Source organism: Macrotis lagotis, chromosome 4, assembly GCF_037893015.1.
Source record: "Macrotis lagotis isolate mMagLag1 chromosome 4, bilby.v1.9.chrom.fasta, whole genome shotgun sequence".
NCBI classification, from domain to species: domain Eukaryota; kingdom Metazoa; phylum Chordata; class Mammalia; order Peramelemorphia; family Peramelidae; genus Macrotis; species Macrotis lagotis.
The window spans coordinates 163,882,458-163,910,324 of NC_133661.1; the positions used below are offsets into that span (position 1 = coordinate 163,882,458).

The 27,867-nt window shown below is 32.6% G+C and overlaps 1 protein-coding gene across 1 annotated transcript in view; it reads left to right on the top strand.

Annotated features, from left to right (window-relative positions):
- ADAM10 (ADAM metallopeptidase domain 10) overlaps positions 1-27,867 on the top strand; it is a 167,837-nt gene that overhangs the window by 94,199 nt on the left and 45,771 nt on the right. The window contains exons 5-7 of the mRNA XM_074234574.1: positions 13,289-13,389; positions 19,098-19,247; positions 22,539-22,631. Coding sequence (XP_074090675.1) covers positions 13,289-13,389; positions 19,098-19,247; positions 22,539-22,631 — 344 coding nt within the window. The remainder of the gene's footprint in view (positions 1-13,288; positions 13,390-19,097; positions 19,248-22,538; positions 22,632-27,867) is intronic.

The following is a 27,867-nucleotide window of genomic DNA, read 5'->3' on the forward strand; positions in this document are numbered from 1 at the left end:
TCTTCTTTCTTCTTCCTTCCTCTTATATCAGGAATTTGCCAAATACATTAAATTCAGAGTTTTCATTCATTTTCATATTTCTTCGATATTTTGCAGTATTTTTCACAGCATTTATTTTTATATTTTTCTTTGGTTAAGAGGAAATGATTTTCTTTTGTCTTTTGATTGTTTCTGATTTTTTCTTTTTAAACAATTGGAGTATCAATGACCCTTTTAATTACTTTCTGTGAAATTTTTATTTTATTAAACTTGTAGTAAAGGTAAAGCTTCTTGAAATTGTTTTAGAAGTTCTGAATCCCCTAGAGTTAGTTGAGTAGGGAATGACCTGTCCACATATGCATTTAAGCAAAAATAATTGATAGCTTTGTAGAAGATGGTCTGGACAGATTGTACTTCATTTAGGTGGGACTTCATTTAATTAGGATGTTCACTGTTTGAGTAATCTTAATTATGAAGTGATGAGGGCCTGAACTAAGGTGGTGGCTTTTTGAATCCCATTAATAATTTGATTGGTATAGCATTAAATAGGGTAGTTTATGGGTAGCAGTGGATTGAGGACTGGATTTGAAGCCAGGTTCAAATCTGATCTCAGATACCTAATAGCTATGTGATCCTAGACAAGTAAGTTAACCCGTTTGCCTCAGGTCCTTGTCTGTAGAATGAGCTGGAGAAGGAAATGACAAACCATTCTGATATCTTTGCTAAGAAAACCCCATGCTGAAATGAACAAAGTAGCATTAAAAACATAAATGATCTTTGACAGTATTGTCATTTTTTTTTATCATTTCATGGAACACTAATATTCCTCAAGTTATTTAAGTTTTGTATTTCTTTAAAGAGCATTTATAATTGATTCTTTTTCTATTTTTTGCAAGATAAGGGGGGGGTTTAAGTGACTTACACAAGGTCACACAACTAAGTAATTATTAACTGTGAGACCCAATTTGAACTCAGGTTTTCCTGACTCCAACTGGTGCTCTATCCACTGTACCACTTAACTTCCCTGTAATTGATTCTATATATGTCTTGGTAGATTGATCCTCAGGTATTTTATGGTTTTTCTGGAATGGAATTTCTCTTTCTGTTATTATCTCTTTAATTTTGTTATTATATAGAAATAATACAGTTGTATTTTTGTTTCCACATTTTTTCACACCCTCTAACCCCCTCTCTACATTGAAAAGGGAAGAAATACTGTATGTATTATTATATATAGTAATGCATGGCATTTCCCATATTAGCCATGTTCCAGAAAAGTAAAGCAAGAAAATTAAAAATGAACAATTTTATTTTGTACTTTGGGTCCCTCTCTTCTCTATATGGAGATTGATAGCATTATATGAGTCCTTTGAATTGTGGTAAATTATTATATTGATTAATTATTAAGTCTTTCACACTTATTTTCCTTAAAGTTTTGGTCTTATTGTATAGATTGTCCAGGTCTGCTCACTTTACTTTGCATCAGTTCATGTAATTCTTCCCAGATTTTTTATGAAATCATCCCCTTAATTTTTATAGCATAGAAGTATTCCTTCACATTCATATACCATAACTGTTTAACCATTTTCCAGTTGATCAGCATCCCTATAGTTTCCAATTCTTTGCCACCACAAAAAAATCTACTGTGTTTTTGCATATGAATCCTTTTCATTTATTTCTTTGAGATATAGATCTCATAGCATTATTTTTGGTTCAGAAAATATACACAGTTTTTATATACTTTTGAACACAGTTCTGCATAATGATTGGACTAGTTCCCACCTGCATTAGCAATGTATCACTGAACTTATTTTTTTATATTTCCTCTAGCATTTGTTGATATACTGAATTCTGGAAGCCACTGAAAAAAGAAATATACATGAGAAATGGGGCACAGACCATATCTGTTGAATTGAAGTGGAAGGACCCAAAAGCTGATAATAATAATAGTGGATTTCAACTCAACAAAGCTTATCTATCTGCCTATGACATTCTGGGTTATTTACTGTGTACTTGTGAAACATTTTAATTTCTATTACCTTACTGGATCCCTCAGAAGTCAATTACATATAATTAGATCCCTAATTAATGAGAACTATCTTGAAGTACTTGAACAGTGGCTTTGAACTTAGTAAGACAGGAGTTGAGGTCATTCTTCAGACATTTAATAGTTCTTGAAACTTAAAATTTTTTTAATGTAAAATGAGGATGAAAATATCACCTAACTCCCATAGTTAGGTGAGAATAAAATCAGCTAATATATTCAAAGTGTTTAAAGCCCTATTTGGTTGCTAATAGTATTATAATAATAAAAACAATAGTAAAATTGTTAATGCCTAAGATGAACATATCATCTAGGAAGAATAATTCTCTTGGGCCTTGTTTTTTTTAGAACTCCTAACAGGTTAGCTATATCTTCCCAGTTTGGTCAGTAATGAATTTACAAGCCAACTAAGTAAAGTGGAATATTGTTGAGCAACCTGATTCTTCCATTTAACCACAGTGCTTTTGGTTAACGTCAGTCTTGATCTAGCTGAGTGTCTTAGTTGTGTTTAATGTTTCCCATTCATTACATTGGATGATAGATGAGTTTTTCTGTTTTCCTTTAGTAGCAGATGTTATTATAAATATTATTTATAGATTCTCTTCTCATAATACAGTTAACAGAAAAACTAGAAAATATGGTGGAATGAGACCTTACAAGAAAAGAAGTAGATATTAACCAGTCTTTGTTTTAAGTAGACTGAACATTCTTCATTCATGACTCATTATAAAAGAATATGTTGCTTCGCCTTTTCAGGGAAACTACAAGGCATGGAATGATTTAGCATCTCAATGAGATCTTATTCAGTAATTAAACAAAAACCTTTTTTGTAAAGAAGAATTAATACTGTCAGTGTTTTGAAGGGAAAATATCATTGTCTCTTTTTACAGTGAATTTAGTAGCCATTGAAAATGAACTGTTTAGTGAATTTTCAAGTCTAAATTGGATTATTTTGCTATTTATGAGCAGTTTTCCTATTCAAGAAATTTCTTGTTGACATAATGTATGGTCCTTGGATTTGAGGAGATGTTTCTTTTACACTTAATGTCAGGCTTTCAAAATAAGTCTCATCCTTTGAGAATCTGATAAATTAGTAATCAACAGTTTATGAATTTGTTATGAACTGTTGTTCATCATGCACATTGACTATAGTATGTTGTTCATTTTGGAGAACATTTAAATAGGTAATGATGTTTTCTTATCTAAATAGAAAAGTCACAATTTTCTTTTTACAACTGAAGAAAATGAGTTTTAAAACTAATTTTGAGTTTGAAATAGTAAATGATAATTATTTTTTATTTGGAAGATAGATGATTTATTAGTTACAGTTGAGCAATGAGTTAAGTTCATTATGTGTAATATTTCTTTACCTGTGTCTGTATTTGTGTATTTTAACCACATTCTTCTGTGACATGGTTTTGCTGATTGTCCATCGTGAACATTCCCATGAATTAACTGCTGTTTTGTTGACATATTTTTCTGTAATTACTTTATATGAGGGAGAATATGTCATTATACTTTCAAATTTTTTATTACAATATAAGTTTTAAGCTATCACGCTTCCTCCCCACCCCAACTAGAAAAGATCACTATTTTGTGTGTACAGTTGTGTGTGTGTGTGTGTGTGTGTGTGTGTGTGTGTGTGTGTGTGTGCGCGCGCGTGCACGCATGTGTGCATACAAGTTTTGGGGGGAAAAGGTGCAGCCTTTATTTTAACTCCTGCTTTATATCTGAAGGGTCTATCACTTAAGACAAAAGAAATCTCTCACCTTAGCCCTTTCACTACTCTCATTGCCCATCCCTGGATTCTAGTTTACTTCCAATTATGCATGGACCTTGTTGATATCTCATCCTGGGAAATATCAGATAAATTGACAGTAAAGTCTATTCCTGTTTTCTGACTCAAATTTATTACATTATATTTCTTAGTAGGTGAGGGACACCACCTATTCTTGTTTGGGCTTCTTTTTACTTCCCCTATCTCTACAGCCATTTGCCTCAACATCATCTCTTTGAACTCATTCTCTCCTACTCTCCAGTTGTCAGTTGCTCTGAGGAGTTCCAGCTCCCTTCTTACCAAGGCAGAATTAGTACACTTTACAAGCACCAAATTCCACAAGGTACACTGTAAAAGGTACATATCTCTCTTTGTAGACCATCTCTTTTTACTTATAGGAGCATTCATTCATTAGTGAAACCCCCATTCCTCTTTGCTTTTCCTCCTTTCACCTCTCTCACTTCACTATAATCTTTTCTTTGTAAATCTACAAGGGTCAGCTTTCCCTTATTGCTAGCTCTAGATTTGACCCTAGCACATTACATTTTCTTTTCTCTCTATTCTCCTCTTCCTTTTATATGACTTCTCATGTTGTAATTTAGTTCCCTTAAAAAAAAAACCCCAAATTCCCGAGCATTGATTAACCTTTGGCAGATTATGTCCATAAGTTCTTTTTATTTAGGCTTTTTTTTTTTTTTGGCAAGGCAATGGGGTTAAGTGGCTTGCCCAAGGCCACATAACTAGGTAATTATTAAGTGTCTGAGGCCAGATTTGAACTTGGGTACTCCTGACTCCAGGGCCAGTGCTCTATCCACTGCACCACCTAGCTGCTCCCGTCCATAAGTTCTTAAGCCTGCCTTTTCACTGTTCTGTCTTGTGTTATTTTTGGAAAGAAGTTTCTTGTTGGGATCTCTGATGTTACTCTTTTGCTATTACTATCATTGCCTGCTGCATTTATTCATTCCTGCATTTCTGTGATTTGTTGTGTTTTGAGAAGGAAATAATCTCTTCAGTTCTGGTTTTCTTTAGAAAAATGTTTCAATGTTAATATTGAACATTCATCTTTATTCCTGTGGCATTAAGTTCAGGTTTGGTTAACCCTTGGCTACATTCTGAGCACTATTGCTCTTTGGATTCCGTTCCGTCTTATTTTTTATGGTGCATACAGAATAGGCTTGTATTATTTAAATTTTGTTTTCTTTGTATCTGACAGTTTTTTCTGATTGTTTGCACAACTTAATGTTTTTGGATTGAGTTATTAATTTTTATTATTATGTGTCTTGACTGTAGCCTTGAGAGTTTTTCTTTTCCTAGTGTTGATCTGTGAATTCTTTGTGTTGGTATTTAATTTTCTGTGTTCAGAAGTCTTGGACAATTCTCTTCTATTATTTCCTTCATTATGCTGTTAAGCATAATGTTTCTGTACATTTTGTTTTCAAGATGGGTATGCTTGCATAGATAGCATATTTTCTGTTAATATATTTGCCTTTTCCTCTAGTTTGTCCTTCACTTATGTATATTTGCATTCCCAATCTTTTGTTCTCTCTCTTTCATTTCTTTGGTGAGATGTGACACTGAAGAGTTCAATTTTTCTATTTTGTCCTGTATGTTTTTCCTCTTCTATTTTTGCTGGGGTGGTTATAAATCCTTTTCTTTTCCCCTTAAACCACTTGCAGTGTATTGTTCCATGTTTTCACATTTCACAAGATCCTCTTTCTCATCAAATGTTGGATTGTTTTTCTTTGTGTTGTAGTATTTATTCACAAATGGCTAAATTCATTTCCTAGATCTGGAAATCATATTTCCTTCTATTGTGAATTTTTTTTTCTGTTGATTTGTCTGCTTATGTTGAAGGTCTTTTGAGTTTTCTTCTCCTGAAATCTTTGGAAATTTCAGTCTTTTCCTCCCACTGTCTTATTTCCCCCCTTGTCACTTTGAAACTTGTTCCTCTGATGGTTTCCTTTCTGGCTAGATCTCAAAGCATCTCAGCTTCCTTCTATGTTGAACAATTCACTATTTATCAACCGAATTTTCTTTCCCAAGTGACTTTGGGTGATCAGAACTGAACTCAGCTGGATGCTAGGTTCTTTTCCACAGACTTGATTCCACACCCCATCATCCCCTTTCACTATTCTATCCTTGCTTTGTCCTGTTCTGCTTCCATGGTCCTCAGTTCTCTGACTGGACACTGACATTTCCATGAGTTTCATCCTGATGATCCAAGATTATCTATCTGGGTACTGCTAGGGCTGTATGATGTTGCTGTTGCTTGTTTATCACAGCTTTGTGCTACTAGATTTTTTTATGCCACTATTGACTATTTAGAGCTTTGCAACATTGGTGCTATGGGCCTTTTAATAATGGTTAAAGTTTGAACATATTTAGTGACAACCTACTTTATAATTTTATTATTTGAGAGAAAACAAATAAAAAAAATTTTAATAGTAGGTAATTTTTCTTTTTATTCCTAGTTAGACAACAATTTGTCCTTAGCTATTGCTGTTTGCTTATTTTGATTGTTTGGTTAAATATAATACAAATGGAGTTGTTCAATTAGTTGGAGATAGTATAGTTTTTTCCCTTCAGAAATATGTAGTAGTTGCTATTCTGAATTTATATGTTATACATAAATATAACATTTTTTGTAATGTGTTTTGAATGATAAAGACAACTAATTGCTTATGTTTTAGTGTTGTAAACCAAACTTGGTAGTTGCCAATGAAATTTGTCTCTAAATTTATTATTTAATACCCATAAGACAATAAGCTTTTATGAAGTGCCTCCTAGTTGCCAGGTGCTGCTGAGTGCTGGGATTGAAAAGAAAGACAAAATTAATCCCTGCCCTCAAAGTCCTCACCATCAAATAGGAAAGGCAGCATGCAAACAGGTGGTATGTACAAACGAGAATTACACAAGGTAAATCAAAGATGATTTCAGCCAGTTTCACTTTCTGGAAGTTCTAAAAGACCCTCTTGGTCTTGGACTTGTTGCTGAGTTGCATTGATAGTTATTTTACAAGGTTGATTTCTATGAACATGGCAATTGAAAAAATGACTTCTGTAAAATATATTGAAAATTATAATAGTACTTGTGCTTAAAGGCATATAAAATGTTGAATGTAGGTGTTGGAGAATTCCCACAAGCTACTATCTTTAGTTGAAAGATACAGTGTACTCAGATACTTTTGAATGTCAGCCTTTCTGCTCCACTGCATATCTAAGATTTTATTGTGAGAAGTTTTTGTGCTTGATTGAGTACTACCATGTACTACAAGGCCTTTTCTGATTGGCCCAGTTGTTTCTTTCTTGCAGATTGCTTTATATTTTTATTACTTACTAAGGTACATTTTGCTTTCCTTTAGGTTTGGAATTGCATCGCTTTTGTATTTGTATCCCAAGACTTGATACTTAGTGCTTAATATATATACCAGGTTATAGTTCAGTTAACTCTGACTCTTTCTTTGAAAGTAGACTCTTTATTATTCAAATTATTCACAATTGTCTTCATGAATACTTTATAATTACAGAGGATAGAGTAATTTTGACTTGTGAGGTTGTTAAAATGACCCTCATCTTGAGAGGGCATTGACTAGATTGGTGCTAACCTAAGAGGAAGAAACATTGTATGGTGCTGCCACAAAAGATCTCTTCTGATTATAAAAGTGGAGAGAAACTAGAGAATTTAGGGACATGCGATATTTTTGTCAATTAGTTTCAGTTATATATTTAAGAGAAATGTCATATAAATAGTCAACATTTGGTTAAGAAGATATTAGAGAATTTGACTTTCCTTGTCAGTCATTGAATTTGTAGGAATGATGGGGCCTAGTCAGGAATAAGGTACATATGATGAGGGCCAAAAAGAATGTGTTTTCCTTGTAACATAGCTGATATGATTAAGAAAACTTAAATGGAAAAATGAGACTCATAAACTTAGATTTTAAACTTTCACTGCCCCTTAAGTGGTTTGCTGTGGGACAAGGTCTTCTACACTCCTCCCTTATCTGAGCTTAGTATTTTCTTAATTTAGGTAGATACTGACTGATCCATGATAGAATACTGCTGGACTCAGCCATATCAGTCAGCTAAGAAGCTCTATTGGTTCAGAAAGATGAAACTGTAGGTCTCCCCTTTGATCAGGGATTCATCCCTTGCTTGGTCCTCCAGTTTCATACTGGATTAGAAGCTGAGACCCTGTTCTCCTACTGAACCACTCCCCCTTCTGCTTCCTTCTGGACTTGTTTCTTTTCCAGAGGTATATAGCCTTAGTCTTTGCTTGCTGGTCTCTATTTCTCTTTCTCAGTTTCCCCCCCACATATTTCTTTGGTTCATCTGGATCTATGACATGGACCTGGTTAGTAAGATAATAAATCTGCCTGTTGGCTGTGTATCTCTCAGAATGTCTAAATATGAGTTTGGGACCTTCTTTTGCCCTGGTATTCATTTTTCTCTCTTTATGCTACAGTGTTCAATACATAGCACTCCTTGCCAGACTCCTAATCCAGTGTTTAGACTTTTTAGTCTATTTATCTAACTCTATTTGAGCTGGACAGATGACTCACTGTGACTTATTTTCTTACATTCTCACATTAGAATTACATTTTACTATTTTATAAATCTGTTTGGAGTTTTGCCAAGGGAGTTTGCTATGCTGATCTCTGCTTCTCTGCCATCTTAGTTTTACTTTCCTGGTTCATTTTGTCCTTAATGAAAACGTGAGTGATTTTGGAAACAGCACTGATCTTGGTTAGAAGGTGTGGGTTTGAAAGCTGATTTACACATTACCATTGCTGTGAATGTAAATAAGTTAAATTCTTTGAGTTTTACTTTACTCACAATAAAATAGGAATAATAACATTTGCATTCTTTTTCTTTGTAAAATAAAGGATTCAAATTAACTGAACTCATAAGTCCCTTCTTCACTTCAATAAATGTGGTATGGATTAGTTTACCTAAACTCATGAAGTTATACTTAAGAGACCCTAACTGCTAATATTAGAGATTTAAAATTGCTTTTTACCTAATCCATTCATCATTTAATATCTTGATTGTCATTAATCTCTCATTAGCATTTGATTCTATGACTTTCCCCTCTCCTCTTTTTCTCCTTTCCTCTTCTTTCTTTCTCCCTCAATGCTCACCCCCCCCATATATGACTGCTCTTCCTATATTTCCTGCCCTTATATATGTTTGGTGTCCTGTGCTTTCTCTTCCTTTTTTATACTATCTTTGTAATTACACCCATGGTTTTGGTGATCCTCAGTGTTAATAATTTTACATCTGTATATGTATGTGATTTCTCTTCTGAGGTTCAGGTCTCCATTTCACACTGATTGTAAAATATTTCTATATGAATGCCTTGTCATCACCATATTTTATATGAAATAGAACTATGTATTCTTAACCTTCCCTTTTCTAATCTGTTTTTATTAATGACACCATTATCTTTCTGGCAAACAGCTCAAAACCGAATCATTTTTGACCCTCTATTCTCTCTCACTTTGTGCATCCATTCAGTTATTGAGTCCTGCCAGTGCTGTTTCTGTCATCTCTAATTTTTGCCTCCTCTGTAACTACCCTAGATTAGAACTTTATTACTAACAGCATACACTATTACAGTAAACTCTTAAATAATCTCTCATCTAGATTCTTCCCTCTTATTTCTTTTTATTATAAATGCCAGATTGATCTTCATTAGTCATAATTTGAAATGCATCACTCCTTGCTTTAAAAAAAAACAGTAATAACTCTGATGTGTCCTCATTTTTCACTGAATAAAATATAAAATTTCCTGGTTTGACATTCAGGGGCCTTTACAATCTTGGTCCAGACCACCTTTTCAACCTTCTTTGATTTGCCAAAGTAAGACTATGTGCCATTCCCCAGTTTTTGTCATGTCCTTTTCCCAGCCTTGTCCTTTATGAATATTGCCTTCTATTCCTGGTTTAGTCTCCCTTCTAAATCTCTACTTATTTAAATTCTTCTCTTTAAAGTCCAGTTCATCTATTGTTCAGTTAGAAACCAGGTGGGATAAGAATTAAGCGAAGCCTGGAAGGATTTTCATGAACTGATGCTGAGCAAGACGAGCAGAACCAGAAGAACATCGTACACCCTAACAGCAACATAGGAGTGATGATCCATCTTAATGGACTTGTTCATACCAACGGGGCAACAATCAGACACAATTTTGGGACATCTGTGACATAGAATGCCATCTTTATCCTGAGAAAGAATAGTAGAGTTTGAACGAAGACCAAAGACTATTACCTTTAATTTAAAAAAAAGTTGTCTTCTGTAATTCTGCTATATTTCATACTTTGTGTTTCTTCCTTAAGGATATGTTTTTTCTCTTATCACATTCAACTTAGATCAATGTATACCATGGAAACAACATAAAGACTAGCAAACTGCCTTGTGTGTGGGTGGGTGGGGGAGTAAGATTAGAGGAAAAATTGTAAAATTCAAAAAAAAAAGTAAAGTCCAGTTCAGTTCTACTGGCTGCATGAATCCAGTTCTAATCCTCCTAGCTTCAGGTGATCTCATCCTTTCATCTTCTCTCCAATTATTTTCTAAATTGCATTATCAAAATACTTTTTTTAGTTTTTCTACTCAAATATAAGTTCTCTGAGGTAGGTATTGTATATTTGTGTTTCAGAACTTAACTTGACAGTAATTTATGTAAAAGTATGAGTTGAACTGGTAGCCAGAGATGTAAGGATAAGCACAATTGAAAATTTCTTGGCATAGGCTTATGTAGGTTTTGCAAATGACTTAACAGAAAAATTAAAGTAGATATTCTAAAGAACAGAATTTTTTTTTAGGAAATAACTAGAAATTCTAAGTTACATAAATTGACTTTTATTAAATTTAATTTTTTTCTTAGATTATTAAGCATTTATTCCCCCATCCCCCCCATTCCCCCAAACACACAGACACAAGAGGAAAAAAAAAGAATAACAAAAACCCTTGTAATCATAATCAAGCAAAACAAAGTTATCCTCTGTTGGCCACATCCAAACACAGTTTTTTATGTTGTGTATTACTCCACCAACCCTTTGTCAGAAGATGGGTGGCACATTGTTTTGATCAAACTTCTTATGTCTCTAAAAATTGTACTCTTTTGCAATGTTAACTTTATAGTATATTCTTCAAGTTTTGCTATTTTCATTCTGTTAGTCCATATCAGTCTTCCTACATTTCTCTGAGACTATCTTCCTTAGTTTCTTAATAGCAGTCCATTACATTCACATACCATACAATCATTCCTGAATTGATCAACACTCTTTTAAGGTTTCCAATTCTTTGTTCCCCCAAAAAGACCTGTTATAATCTTTTTTTACTTTTGTATTGCACCTTTTCCTTTAAGTCTGATTTCTTGAGGTATAGGACTAGCTGTGGCTAGACCAACAAATTAAAATGCAGTTAAGTTACTGGAACTTGTTTCAAATTGCTTTCCAGAATACCTAGATAAATTCGCAGGCCTACCTTCCAACAGTGTATTGCTGTTTCCATTTTCCTGATGCCTTTCCAACTTTTTGTAATTTTGTCAAGTCTTGATTTTGAGTAATGACTAAATTTACTAATTTGAAAAAATATATTATTTTCATTTTACGATAGAAATGAAATGTTGCTTAGTCCCTAAGAAGTAGGTTTTCTGGGGAGCCATAAAATGATTAGACTTCTGTGGCTACTTGATGTAAAGCAAGAACTTTTTTATAATTTTTTTTTTTAATTTTTACATTCATTGGCTCTCGTGGCTCTGTGAGTTGGGTAGGGCAGGTATTCTTTCCATTTTAGTTAAAGAAAGTAATATTTTGAGAGAAGAAATGTTAGAAAAGCAAGCAAACAATAAATAATTATGACTGGGTATATTGAAAGAAGTGGCAGTGGTTGTGATGTATTGTTGATGTCATGTTAATTTTTTGCATTTCATTTACTACCTTCTCTTTATGGAAGGCTTCATGGAATTGCAATGAAGAAGAGATAAGGCAAGGATTAATGTTTCATCTCGAAATGTAAAAAAATGAAAATTTAAAAAGTCTACCAATGTAGTAGTGGTTCTGCATTGCATTCTTGTTTTCTCTTCTTTCATTAATGAATTATAAATATATAGTTTTTTTTGTTAGAAGTTATAATTGGGGTGGCTGGGTGGCGTAGTGGATAAAGCACTGGCCTTGGAGTCAGGAGTACTTGGGTTCAAATCCAGTCTCAGACACTTAATAATTACCTAGCTGTGTGGCCTTGGGCAAGGCACTTTAACCCCATTTGCCTTGCAAAAAAACCTAAAAAAAAAGTTATAATTAAGGCAATAAATAAAAATTGTTTCAGTTTGAGAAAACTTGAGAAAATTGTATTAATCATTTTGTTTCTATATTAAAATTTTGCAGTGTGGCCATTGGAAAGTGAAAACAGTACCCCTATAATATTTGCATTACTTATAGGTTTGTTTCAAGAACACCACAATAATTTGCATATTGAAATAAGGCTACATGAATTTTTTGGTTTCCTAAATTTTTTTTGGTTTATAATATACATATATATGTATATTGAATGTGCAATAGTATGTCTAAAAATGTACATATCTTAATTGAAAATTATTTATTGATAAATGCTAAAAAAATTGCTGACCATCATCTGAGTCTTTAGTAAGAAATTTTTTTTTCTGGTCAGTGATCTTGTTTTGCAAGTTGATGTTTGCTTACTGATCAGGATGATACTTGCTCAAGTGTGAGGTGATTTTGAAAATTTCTTAAACCAGGTATAATGTTTGCCACATCAATTGAGTCTTCCTTACATGTGAACATTTTTAAAGGTCATTATTATAGGGTTATTAAATGGCCTTATTTCAGTATTGTTGTGTTAGGAGTACAGAGGTCTGTGAGAAAGAGGGGTAGGGGTGAGAGTAGGAAGGGAGCATCCAATTGGTGAAGTAGTCAGTATGCACAAATTTATTGTTTACTATCTTATATAGATGTGGTTCATAGTGCCTCAAAACAATTATATTACTATTTTTCAAAGATCACTGATCACAGATTTCCATAACAGATATAGTAATAATAAAAAAATCTTGAAATAGTACAAGAATGATCAAAATGTGATAGATATGTTATAAACATACAATGTTGGAAAATGGCACTGATAGATTTTCTTGATTCAGGGCTACTTTAGGCCATTAGTATGTAAAACATGTAATATCTGTGAAACCCAGTAAAATGAGGTCTGCCTATAACAGTAATAAAATAAATTCAGAACAAATTAAATTGGTAATTTTGGATTCTCAAATAATTCTCAAATTATGTTGCATATACCACATAAAATCTATTATTTTAAAAAGTATTTTAAATTAAATTATTTTAATTAACTTATTTATTAAATTGATAATTTAATAATAAAATATTATAATTATGCTAACTTATTATCGTAATTTCATTGTTTGTAAAATTCCAGGCCCATCATATAATATGGTAATTTTTTTCCCCTGCATTTTAGAATATCCCCATAAATATGGCCCACAGGGAGGCTGTGCAGATCATTCAGTATTTGAAAGAATGAGGAGATACCAGATGACTGGTGTAGAGGAAAGCACACAGGTATGAAGTTCACTATTGGACCTTACTATAGAAGTAAAAATATGTAAATGTTTTTCTGAATTTTGAAATTGAGTGTTCTATATATTTTGAAAGATTTGTCTGCTGCTGAAATTATTGCATGACTTACATTTATAGAATTTATCAAGTTTTTTGTATATAAATCCTATGAGGTATTTGGGTCCAGGAATATCAATTCATTTTATGTTTTGATCTTTTGAAGACTAGGGAAGTAAAATGTGATTCTCCCCACCCCCCACCCCTTGGTCACATGACTCATAAGTGATAGATTAGGTTTTGAACCCATGACTTCAAACCCAGTTATCTTTCCAGTGCATACAGTGTGTTTCTGTGTTAAATGTTTTATTTATTAGCTTTTTTTATTATCACATTTTTCAGCCTTTGTTATTTCTTGAGCATTCTTTATTCACTGGGATCAGATTTGTAAGTTTAGCAATAGCGAAGAAAATATAATCTGGAAATAAGATTGCCTTTCTTTGTGTGTGCAGAAATTGATATAACATTTTTATGAACATGATTGTGCATTCTTTTCTATGTCTGTTTGTTTCAAGGAGTTTTTTTTGACTGGAAAACTTCACCTGCTTGCCAATATAAATCTATTACATATGGTATATAAAGAGAGTATTGACTGCTTTATTGAGACTTCCATTACTGTTTCTTATATTCAGATGATGAGGTCATTTAAATGACTAATATTCTTCTCTTTAATATGAAAAAATTAAGTATTGTCTTCAATGGATCATTCAGTTCCTTCAGATTACAGAAGAAATTCTTGTTAATGTTATGAAAAAATCAACAGCCACTTGACGAAAATATATAATCCCCTCATGCAGTGATTCTTAAGTTTTTTAAAAGTAGGAGCATCATTCTAATGTCAAATTTAATATACTTTTATCCACATGATGATAATTATTGTACTTTTGATATCTGTTGTGAGACTCCATAATTGTAGATTCTTATTATGAAAACAAGGCTTTTAAGGGCACCTTCATATATCTAAAAATAGTTATAAATATCTATATAATAGAAAATTTATGCTTGCTTACATAGTATATTGAATCTTAAACTCATGAATTCCTTATTGGTATCTTATTGCTTTTCCATTGGGTTGCATCCTATAAGATGAAAACCAATGCTTTTAATGCATGAAATAATATTTTTGAAAAAGTGAACTCTGAATATCCCAAATTAGTAAAATTCAAATGTTTCTTAAAGTAATACTTTATAAACTTTAAAACAAAGACTGATTGATACTTTTTGACTCTTTTCACTACTTTTTGACTCTTTTCACTTTTGTTTGCAGATAATGCATAAACCAAAGATAGGGAGCATAAAAGGAATATATGAAGGACTAAAATTTCTAGCAGACATTGAATTATTATTTTAAATAGTACTCAGAGTACAGTGGGATTCACACCCCTGCCAACAGCCTTCCTGCCATTATAATTTCTTCCTTGTCCAAAAAATTTTCCCAGTGGAGCAACATGTTAAAAAAGTATTTTACTTAACTATTGTTGTTAGTTGTCAGATTTGGATTTTGTTCATAATGTTGGGCCTTATTGTCATAGCTGGATCAAAATTGAATTTCATTTGATGGAACATATTTTTATTAGTAAATTTTCATTCATGAATTTGTGTTTGTTACTTCCCTATGGTTGGATGCAGTGTTATTAATAATTAAACATGATAGTTAAACAGAAAATAATACATAATTTTAATGTTTAAAAATGCTGCAATTATTTTAGCTTTTGAAGTAACTTTTTTTGTATCTAATTCATATGTTAAAATCCCCCTGAAGTTTTAAAATTTGATTACATCTGAAATGGATTTTTTTTTAGTTTAATTCTTCTTGCATTTGTCAGTATTGCATATTGTTCCAGATAAAGAAGAACAAATACTTGGAAAAATGTCTACTATTGTACCAGTCAAACTGCTAAAAGAATACTTTATAGAGCTAGAGAAAATTACAAAATTCTTCTGGTAGAACATAAGGTCACGAATCTTAAAGAGTAATTATGGAAAAAGTTGAGAGGAAAAGTCTATCAGTATTAGATTTCAGACTATACTATAAAAGAGTAATAATTAAAATATTTTGGTATTGGTTTAAAAAATGAGAGAGTATCTTTCATGTGTATTGCTAGGAGTTTATGAGTGAAGAAAGTAGTGATAGGATAACACAAAATCAAATGGACATTTTTTATTTTTACACAGTTAAAAAGTTTTACACTAAACCAATATAGTTAAAAATTGAAAGAGAAACTGGCAAAAATTTTCTCCTATAAAGGTCTTACTTCTAAGATAGAAAGAACTAATTCACATTTATGTGCCTGAGAACCATTCCCCAACTGATCAGTGATAAAAGGGGATATGAATATGTAGTTTTCAAAGGAAAAATGCAAATTATTAACAATTTATGTAAAAAATGTTCTAAATCATTAATATTTAGAGACAAGCAAAGATGACAAAAGAGATGTTGAAGGGACTATGGAAAAATAAGCTGTGAACTGTTAGATCCATTCTGAAAGACAATTTGGAATTATTCCCAAATATTACTCTTTAGATAAGCTAAAACACTACTAGACATTTTCCCCAAAGAAATCAAAGAAACAGTATAAGAAATTGTATATACAGAAATATTTATAGCAGCTCTTACTAAGGTAGCCAGAAATTGGTAATGTAAGATGGGTGCCCTTTTAAGAATAGCAAAGTAAATTATAATATAGTGGTTATGTTTGTTATATTATGATGCCTTAGAAATGATGAAATGCCATAGAAATGATGAAATCTTTATGAACTGATGCAGAATGTCAGAGAAAATTTATACAGTGTTAATTTTATATAAAAAAATAAGAGTTTAGAATTGATCAGTGCAGTGATTAACTGTAAGTCCTAATAATGAAGGCTAAAATATGTACCATTTGCTTCTTGGAATAAGGTGATAAACTTAGAAAGTTTGCAGAAAGATCCCTATATATTCAGACATGGCTCATGTGGGAATTTGCTTTGCTAGTTGTAGATTTGCATTGAGGGCTAAAAAAAATTAATCTAGTGATAACCAAATACTTCTTATTTGAACTATAATGAAAACTGGGCCCAGACAAGAATATGCAGTAGTTTTATTTAGGTCATGCTTTGTTTTCATTGCAACATTTGATTGAACCACTTTGCCTCTAATTTTCTGAATAATCTATTCTCTCCCCCTTCCCCTCATTTTTCTATTACTAGTAGATTCTTGTATAACTTGTAGTTTTTAGAAGTTTAGAACATTTTCCCTCTGGTCTTTGTAGTCCTTAAAAATTTATGATACTTAGTCACATTCTTAGAAATAGTTTATGAGTTTTCCAAGTGAGTGAAGATTTTGACATGAACATAATTAGACTTTTAAGAACCAATTTTTCTTTTGTGAGAATTCCCATACACACACACACACACACACACACACCCTTTGTGTGTGTGTCCATTAATAACTTTTGACTTTTGCCTCATCTCCTATTCCCAAAATTTTGCTTCCCTCTCATGGTAGCTTTTCCTTATTTACCAGGGATAAAAATGTGAGTTGTATGTATGTGTGTGTGTGTGTGTGTGTGTGTGTGTGTGTGTGTGTGTGTAGGGGGTGATGGTTGTAAAAACAGTTCAACAAAACTTGATAGCAAAGAAAACCATTCAGATCTATAATCCTTCAGCATTAAAGGACTTGGTATCTTCTCTTAATTTTTTTTGAGGAGAGCAAACTTGGCTATTTTAATTTCATAGCATTGAGTTTCTGTTGTTTAGGTTCTGTACGCTTCATAAAATCATAGATTTAGAGCTTAACCCTTTCATGTTCCAAATGAAGGAGCTGAGACTGAGGGTAAATTACTTGCTTAGAGGTTGGGACAGATTCATCTAATGAAACTCTGAGGAAGTTTTTGAGTTTGGGTCTTTTTGATTTTAGTGTAGCTTTTTTAGTTCCCTAGCACTGTGGGCTCCTGAGAGCAGGGCCATTTTTTGACCTTTATTTTGTAATACACACAGAAAGCACTTAATTAGGACTTAACAATATGAAATGACTTGACCTAACTGCTACTTCACTTTATTTCAGTATTTTAGTACAATTTCCCATGCTTTATTCACTATTTCTTAAAGAGCATTATGATTTTCCACTGTATTCATGTATTACTAGTCATTGAAACACATACTCCATTTAATGGTATACATTTTCCCCCAGTCTCTGTTCTTATAAAAGTTGTTGCTAGAAATACTTTGGTGTAATTGGTACCTTTTTAAAAAAAAATCACTTATCTCAGAAGGATTATATGATTGCAGTAGGATTTCTAGGTCAAAAAAAGGATATGGTATTTTAATAATTTTCTTCACATTCCACCTTCATTTTCAAAATACTTGGAACATTAGATAGTTCCACAGAAGTATGAAGTGCCAATAGATGAAATAACCCAAAAGCTTTGAGAACTTAAAAAGAGGTAGCATGGCATAGTTTTAGTGGCAGGTAGATGGGGCAGTGGATACAGTACTTGACTTGGAGATGACTCAGAGTCAGGAAGACCTGAGTTAAAATCTAGCTTCAGTCCCTTAGGTCACTTGACCCATTTGCCTGCCTCAATTTCCTCATCTGTAAACTAGGAAATAAAATAGCACCCACCTTCCAGCATGTTTGTGAGGATCAAATGACATATTTGTAAATCTTTTAGCACAGCGCCTGGCTTAAAGTATGCATTTAATAAATCCATTTTTCTTCCCTCCCTTCTTCGTTGTTGTTACTTCCCCCTACACTCTGTCACTTTCTCTTCACCTTTTACACTCACTTTTCTCCATTTTTGGAATACCTTTCCTTCTTGCTTCATCTCATAGTCCCTCTTTGCCCCATATTTTGTATTTAAATTATTTTTTATTTCTTTCTTCCCTTTAAATTTGTACTTTATATAATTATATATCCTATATGTTTATTTTCTGTTAGGAATATAACTTGTAACTAGGAGTTGTTTCATTCTTTTGTACTTGTATCTCGAGTACCTAGTAGAGTACATGGCACAAAATGAATTTTAATAAATATTTATTGATTGATTAACCAGTTTACTGTTGAAAAATGACTTACTTTTTGATCTAGCATATTTTTAATTGCTTACATCTTTGTCATCAGACTGTGATAGAAATGTATGATAGAAAATTCATTCTCCCCTAATTTGCTTTTCTTCTTGCCCTAATTGCACTAATTTTAATTGTGCAAATGCTTTTCAGTATAACATTATAAACATTAGCCCTTTTGTCTTTTGTGAATGATTCCATTCTTTGTTAGGTTAAGAATTCACTAATTCAGCATTGCTTTAAAAGGTATTGGATTTGTTTCTATTATAATAATTAAATTTTATAATTTTGTCTTTTTGCTTTAGCTTAGCAGAGTTATCAAACAGTTATCACATAGTAGGTGCTTCATAAGTATTTGTTGTTTTGAATTGTATATGTCAGTATATATTGATAAACTTAATTTTCCTGGATTTTTTTCGGTTTTCATTAAAGTAATTTTCAGATAGGGGTAATTGTCCAATTAATTTTGTTTTGGTAGTTTATGGAATATTGGATTGTTGAATTAAATTGTTTCTGATTCTTTCCCACTTTATATTTTAAACATCTAGCTTAAACTGAAATAATGTAACATTTTTTTTAATCAAAAACAACTTTTCTTTTATATGTAGAAACCTCTAGAAGAACATGTTACAAGTGGTCCAGAGCTTCTAAGGAAAAAGCGTGCTGCATCAGCTGAAAAAAATACTTGTCAGCTTTATATTCAGACAGATCATTTATTCTTTAAACACTATGGGACTCGAGAAGCTGTGATTGCCCAGGTATTTTTTCTAAGAATTATACTGAGTGTTCAGATTTTTATACATGTTAATGTGATTTTAAAAAATTTTGAAGCATATTGAATAGTTTGTTTTTTAATCTTGGTACAGAATCCATTTCTAAGGTATTGCCTTAGAGTGGCATCTGTTCTTAAGATTTCTGTCTTTTGAAGTTTGGTTGTTTTGAGTATTCAGTATTTTAATGCTCATGTAGAGCTTTGGTATATTTTATTACTACTTGTCAAACAGCATCCAGTGACACTGTTCTCCTTGCTTTTCTTTGAAGAAAACTCTCTACTTTGATTCTGGGCATCTTCCTTGATTGTCTTTTATGCCTGTAAAATTTTTTCTCTTCATTTCTACTTCGTGACTCCTTTAAATTTTAGCTCAAGTCCTACAGATTGCAAGAGACCTTTCCTAGTCTTTTCTTTGTGTCATGACCTTCAGACTGCCCCCATTTTCTCCTGTTAGTATTTTATTTGTATATGTTATTTGTATGTTTTCTCCCACATTAAACTGTGAGGTCCTTGAGAGCCTGGACTGTTTTTTTTCCCTTTCCCTTTTTATCTTAGGTCTTCATTACAGTGCTTGGAACAAAGTAGACACTTAGCAAATGTTTATTGGCTTGCTGACTCACTTTTGAATCATGGTAACATTTTGGGAATGTATTATTAAAGGAATGAGTTTTGAACTTCTGGAAATGTATTTGTGGTCATTAAGATCATAAGAAGACATCTTCAAAATCTAGTTATTCCAAATTAGTGTCATTTTCTATATTAACAGAATTACCAGACTGATCAGGAGAAATGCTATAGACATAATATACTTTTATTTCAGGAAAACATTTTATCATCTTTTTTTTTTATTATCTCTATGAATAAGGTTAAGTGTGATGTTGGTTAGTTGACCATATTAGGTGGATTTGAAAATGGTTAAGTGATGGAATTAAAAAAAATCATCATGGTAACATATTAGAGGGAGTTTTCTAATGCATTGTCTAAGTCCTTGACCTTTTTGTGCCTCAATATTTATTTCAGTAACTTGTCACACTTAATCAAATTTGGATTGGACAGGAAGCTGGGAGTTAACGTGAATGAATCTGGGTCAAAAAAAAACTTAATGGGCTAGAACAGTAATGTAATGAGATAATTGTAAATGCGAAGTTACACACTTGACTTAAAAGATTATCTTCAAGTGTACAAGATTTGAGGGAAGCATGGCTAGATAATAGTGTATGTGAAAAATATCTAAATTTTTAGTGAATTATATTCTCAGTACTCAGTTATATAAAACAGTGCTACAGTCAGTTGTTAATAAAATCATAGTCTCTGCTAAAGAGATACGTTGTATTATTGAGAAAGCAAAAAATGATGAATCTTATCTGTAATTTACCTGTTTCCTTCAGTAGTACAGGTGGTAACTTATTCATGCCTTCTTGTGCCAAGTGTTGTCCATGTTCTTTCATAATTTCTTCAAAGAGAATACACATAACCTTCTAGGGACCTCTTGATATTTCTTGGTTATGGTGAAACACTTGTAGTTCATTTGTGGTCTCTTGCTTTAATTACATGTCTAGATCTCCTTTTTTGGGAAGGGGTCATTTATCTCTCTGATGAATTTTTGTTTTCTATTGCATTATTTTTAAGTACTTATTGTAATATAGTGCCAACTTATTTATACCTACAATGGGATTCTCTTGTTCTTTAAATTTAATTTTTTGGATACTATGCTATGAAGATTTATTAAATGTTAATAAAGTAGACCTTCATTTCAAGGAAATACTTGGAATCATTAAAAGTTTTGTACAGAATACCAAAAGCAGTCCATCCTGTTCTTCTGTTTAATTCTGTGAATAGTTCTTTTATACATCCATGTTGTTGCCCCCATCTTTACTGTTTGTCTAGTTGTGTATCATAGCATATTCCTAATATACTTGAGTTTTTTGGCCTAACTCTTACATGTGGTGTTAGATCTCAAGCATTTCTGAAGGTTTTTTTTTTGTTTTGATGCTCTCAGTATATCATTTGCAAATGATGATGATGATAGATATCATCTATAGGGAAACACACTTTTATTTGTGTTCTAGTCTGAATGTCTTTCATGTCATTGAAAGATAACTTTGTACATAAATGTTCCTATTATTTGCCTCCCATGTATTTATAATCCAAGGCTTTTCATGGTTTTTAAAGATATTTTATCCCCCCCCCCCCCCATTTTTCACTTTTATTTATCTTAAAATTTTGACATTAAAATTTTCTTTCTTCCTCTCCTTTCTCCACCCTGAGATGGTAAGCAGTTTGGTATAGGTTATATGTGAGCAGTTATTTGTTTGTTTCTCTTTAAGTGACTTCTGTAGTTTTAAAGACTTCTTAAATAGACTTTTGGAAAAATTATTTAAGCCACTGGGGTTAAGTGACTTGGCCAAGGTCACACAGTGAGGTTGGATTTGAACTCATGTCTTCCTGACTCCAGGGCCAGTACTGTATCCTCTGTGCCACCTAGCTGCCCATACAGTTTTAAAATATGCATGGGCAATACCTTTTTGGAAGAGAACTGTTTTATTATGATGAATCAGATTTTTTTTGTTTTTGTTTTTACAAGGCATTGTAGTTAAGTGACTTGCCCAAGGTCATAGAACTAGGTAATCATATTAAGTGTCTGAATTCAAATTTGAACTCAGGTCCTCCTGACTCCAGGGCTGATGCCCTTTCCACTTTGCAACCTAACTGCCCTGAGTTTCCAATTTGTAAAAATGTCTTTATTTTTCCAACTACATGTAATGGTAGTTTTTAGTAGTCATTTTTTTTGCAAGGTTTAGAGTTTTACATTTTTCTCCCTCCTTCGCAGTCCTCCTTCATACCCCCTTAGTCCCCCTGCCCACAGAAAGCAGTCTAATATAAGTTGTACATGTATAACCATCCTAAACATAGACCCATATTAATCATATTGGGAAAGAAGGATCAAATCCAAATCGAAGAAGAAAACATTAGATAGAAAAAAAAGACAAACCATAAGACAACTTTGTTGAAGATAGTAACCTTTCTGCATTTAAAATCCTTAGTTCCTTCTCTGGATATGAATGGTATTCTCCATCACATGTCTTTTAGAATTGTCTTTGACAATTATGCTCCAAGTCCATCATAGTTGATTTATCACCCAGTGTTGCTCACAAGTTTTTTTTTTCCATTTTCTCACCCAGGCCTCTATAACTCGAAGATGAAAATATTTACTTGGGAAATGAATTTTAGTAGATTTCCCCTTTTGTGGCTAATTTTGTTATATTTTTATCCCCAGATATCTAGTCATGTGAAAGCTATTGATACAATATACCAATCAACAGACTTTTCTGGAATCCGTAACATCAGTTTCATGGTGAAACGAATAAGGGTAAGGAATTGTCCCCCCAATTTTTTTTTTGGATATTTTAATTTGAAAAATGCTTTATTCATGGGATTGGGAAATGAATGTTGTTTGTTTTTTTTTTTTGTTTTTTCCTGGTGTGTTTGCATGGAACAGTCTGTGAGTCAATAGGAAACTGATCCTTCTTTTGTCAAGGTATGGCTTTTAAAGAGCCAGTAGAGGGTGAAGCCAGTTTGATTTTGAGAAAATAAATTCTTATTAATATAATATTGTAAAGAGCCTTGAGTCAATTCCTAGTTCTGTCAACAACTAGAGCTTGCCTTTTGAGGCAAGTCAACTCTTGACTAATAATTACTGTGTTCTTCTTGATACATCATGTAATTTCTCAGTGCCTTATGACAACTTAGTTTTAAGGATGAAAGTTATAGAGAAGGGGGTACCTCTGTCTTGTATAGGAAGTTTTTCATCTGGAATTTACTACACTGTTAAATCAAAAATTTGGTTTCATCTGACTTCTGGCATTATGGACATTCCATTTTCTATCATAGATATATAATAAATATTTATGAATTTGAATTGTAAAAATCTGAAATCTGTGGGAATGTAATTTGTACTATGGATTAAGAAGGTAATTGATTACTTTCAGGATAATATCTCCATTAAAAAAAAAGAACCTAATCCATTTTTTGGTATCCCTTTGATGCTTTTTTTCTCCTTTTTTTTTTTTGTTTCTGCAGGGCAGTGGGGTTTAGTGACTTGGCCATGGTCACATAGCCTAAGTAATTATTAAATGTCTGAGATCGGATTTGAACTCAGGTCTTTCTGACTCCAGGGCCGGTGCTCTAATATCCACTGAATCACCTTATCCTCTTTTTGATGCTTTTCAATCCTTTTCTCTTGAGTTTTTGCTGAAGTTTTATACTGTTTTAGCCAGTATTAGAGCAATCTTTATTTATTTATTTATTTATTTATTTATTTGTTTGTTTATTTATTTATTATATGTAGCTAATAGCAGTGTAATTACTTAATTACTGGACAAAATAAGCAAGTGTATTTTGATTTTTTCCTCTTCATTTTTTTTTTTTTGGCAAGGCAGTGGGATTAAGTGACTTGCCCAAGGTCACACAGCTAGGTAATTGTTAAGTACCTGAATCCAGATTTGAACTCAGGTTCTCCTGACTCCTGGGTTAATGCTCTATTCACTGAGTCATACAGCTGCCCCATATTTTGATATGTTAATCAAAATATGAAATATGAAAGACCTGACTTTTTAGAAACCCTGAATTTATGAACTAGAAAAATCATATGATGGTGTATTTATTTCACAAAAGCAAGCTTCCAGGTTTTTAAACCAGAGAAATTTAATTTAATTTAAATTTATTTTTATATTTATATTTGAATATAATTGGTTTTCTTTATTGTAATTCAGTGTATTTAGATAGGAGTGGCTTTACTATTCATCTGACGAATAGTAAAGGGTCTTTGATAAACAAAGGGTTGAAAAATATTCATTTAAATATTGAGCATGCTAACAATTTGTTGTTGAAAGTTCATTTTATATTTTTTCATGAACAGTCAATTGAAAAAATAAGGTATACTTGTTTCTTAAAGCAGTAGTTGAGGAAAGATTTTATGTTTATTATTATATCATATTATTTTATAATTTGCTTACAAAAATGACCTCCACTTTTATATATTCCTGGCTCATATATTTCAAAATAGGAATTATGATGGGGTTTTTTTTTTAGTTCTGAATGTAAATGGATGATTATCTTTCTTGGTTTGCTTATAAATGAATAAACACCAAATGATCATGTGTCAATGTCAAGAGAAATATCTTTATCAGAATAGTAAAATGGTAAGATTTTGAAAATTGGACAGCCCATATGATATTTAAAGCTTGTTTTAAATTGAAGATGTTTTGCATTATGAAGCACATTAGACTTTGAATGTAAATCGGAAGAATATATATTTTGTATGATTTTTTTGGTGGTTTTATTGCTTTGTCACTGAGTTTTGTCACATAGTACCTGCTATGGAAGACTTTTCTATGTCATATGAATTCATTCTAAAAACTAATTAGAATATTAAAAATACTCTAATATATATTCTGGATGGTTATCTAAAATAAAGGTTGATGAAAATTGATTTTTTTGTAGATGAAGTTGTGAGGTAACATTGTATAGAAATGTAGGTGAATACAGTTTCCACTTATGTATGCTGCCCAAGTATGTTCCTTGATGTCATTTATTAATATTGAACAACTATAGCAAATCATGTTTTCCTAATCTTTTTTAGTTATTATTTTATTTTATTTTCTCCCCTGTTGCATGCAAAAGCCAGTTTCAGTATTCACTTACAAAACATTACTACAATAGCTATGTTGTAAAAGTAAGCATACCCCCCCCACACACACACACACACAAAACAACCTCAAGAAAAATAAAGTGGGTGGCAAAAGTATGCTTCGGGCTACATTCAGACACCATCAGCTCTGTCTTTGGGTTAGAATAGTAATCTTTACTTTAAGTCCTTCAGAGTTCTCTTGAGGTTATACTGCTGAGAAAAGGTAGGGTATTCACTACAGATATTCCTGCTATATTGCTGTTACTTTGTATTCCGTTCAGCAAATTATGTTTTAATATTTGGCAAACCTGAAGTATACACAACCATTGTTATAATACAAAGTAAGTCAAAGGAGTTATATTGAATTCTCTGATTTAGGGATCCTCAAATTACTATAGTTTTTTGTTTTTTGTTTTGTTTTTTGGCAAGACAATGGGGTTAAAGTGGCTTGCCCAAGGCCACACAGCTAGGTAATTATTAAGTGTCTGAGGCTGGATTTGAACTCAGGTACTTCTGACTCCAGGGCCAGTGCTCTATCCACTGTACCACCTAGCCGCCCCCTCAAATTACTATAGAGATGAATTATGTGAGTAGAGATCACTTGACTAAAAGTTCCATAGGATTAGCAATCACTATACTGTACTGATTAGGGCTTTAATATCTATTTATTTGATGACTGATTCAGTGAATGTGACCAGTGAAGTATGTAGTCTAGCAGCTCATATTTTAAAGACTTTGAAACATATATATATATATATATATATGTATATATATATATATACATATATATATATACATATATATATGTATACACACACACACACACACACACACACGATGATACATATAGTCAGCAAATTAACCTCTCCCTTTATCAAATACTACCTCAGAATATGGCTTCTCATTTCCTTTACCCCTACTAAGTAGTTCTTAGAATGATGTGTTATGTTTTTTATGACTATTTTTTAAGGTTGATAGGGATATTTAATTTAGTCAAAATTCATAACCATGATACTTGAAAGAATTTTAGTTATTTGTAAGGACATTCCTTCCATTTGTGCAATGCACATCTTATCTATATCATCTCATTACCCATTTCTTGTTTTTTCCACAAAGGCACTAATATTGGAGATCTTTTTCCAGATCTTTTAATACTTTATGAATATTAAGATAAAAGTTTAACTTAGCATCTCTTGGCCAGTCTGCTTTCCTTTTGAATTTTATTTGTCATAAGTGTGGTATTTTATCCTTCAATGCAAGTTATTTTTAGTAATATAATTCATCCTATTTATACCCACCATGAATGAGTCTTTCCATTGTCCTTTAGTCACCTGCAACTTTTATTCTCTCTCTCTCTCTCTCTCTCTCTCTCTCTCTCTCTCTCTCTCTCTCTCTCTCTCTCTCTCTTTTAGGATTTTGCAAGGCAAATGGGGTTAAGTGGCTTGCCCAAGGCCACACAGCTAGGTAATTATTAAGTGTCTGAGCCCGGATTTGAACCCAGGTAGTCCTGACTCCAGGGCCGGTGCTTTATCCACTGCGCCACCTAGTCACCCCAACTTTTATTCTCTAGAAATCATTTGTTACATGATTTTCTTTCATTAGGAAATATTTCTGTAATATTTCCTACTTAGCTCTGATCTTTTCATTAGAAAAGTTTGTAAATGTTTAAATTCATTAAATGTCTATTTTGTTTTCCCTAAAGGATTATACAAAGCTATGCATCATAAATTATTCTTGGTTGTAAACCTGTGTCTTTTGTCTTTAGGAATATTATATTCCAAGTTATTCATAGGTTGCAAGGGCTTTACTGTGGATTTGTTTTTTTTTGTTGTTTTACTTTTTTGCTTTTGCAAGGCAATGGGATTAAGTGACTTGCCCAAGGTCACACAGCTAATAAGTATCAAGTTTCTGAGACTGGATTTGAACTCAAGTCTACCTGACTCCAGAGCCTGTACTCTATCCATTGCACTATTTAATTGCCCACTTTATGGTGGATTTCTAACCTGCTTATAAAATTATGTAGAATCCTCTGCCATTGTTGCCTCTCCATAGTCTTGAAGGCTGCACATTATTTCTAACCCTTTTATGTTGGGCTACTTACTTGCACTGACACCGACATTTTTGACAGCCCTTTTACAAAGGATTATGACAACCTTTTTTTTTTTTTTTGCAAGGCAATGGGGTTAAGTGGCTTGCCCAAGGCTAGGTAATGGTGAGCTCAGGTACTCCTGACTCCAGGTCTGATGCTCTATCCACTGTACCACCTAGCTGCCCCTGACTTAACTTTTTATGTACCTTTAGGGTAGAAAAAGTTAAATTAGTATAATTTCACAGTGATTTTTTTTTTGCACTGGGAGTGACTTCCTCAAGGTTATATAACTAAGTAAGTATTAATTGTCTGAAGTCAGATTTGAACTCAGGTCTTCCTGACTCCAGGACTGGTACTCTATCCATTGTGGCACCTGCCTAGCTGCCCCTCACAGTGAATTTCTTGATTGCTATTTTTTTGTGCATAATTTTAGGTTTTACCTGAAATAGATAAGAGTAGAACTGAACTATTCTTCTTAATGTGTTCTTTACATTGGTTAAACTTTTCTAAAAATAGTGATGGTCATCATTTTAAAGTTATATCTATTTCTGATTTTTAAGTGTCAGTCATATTAAATAGGTCTGGATGAATTTATTTGAAGTGCATGTAACATTGTCCTTCTCTTTTTTAACTTTTCTAAAAAAAAAATTAAGGCAATGGGATTAAGTGACTTGCCCAAGGACACACAGCTGGGCCATTAGTAACTGTCTGAGGCCGGATTTGAACCCAGGTACTCCTGACTCCAGGGCTGGTGCTCTATCCACTCTGCCACCTAACCACCCCAGCATTGTCTTTTTATCCTTCTAATTAATATCATGAACTTTATTA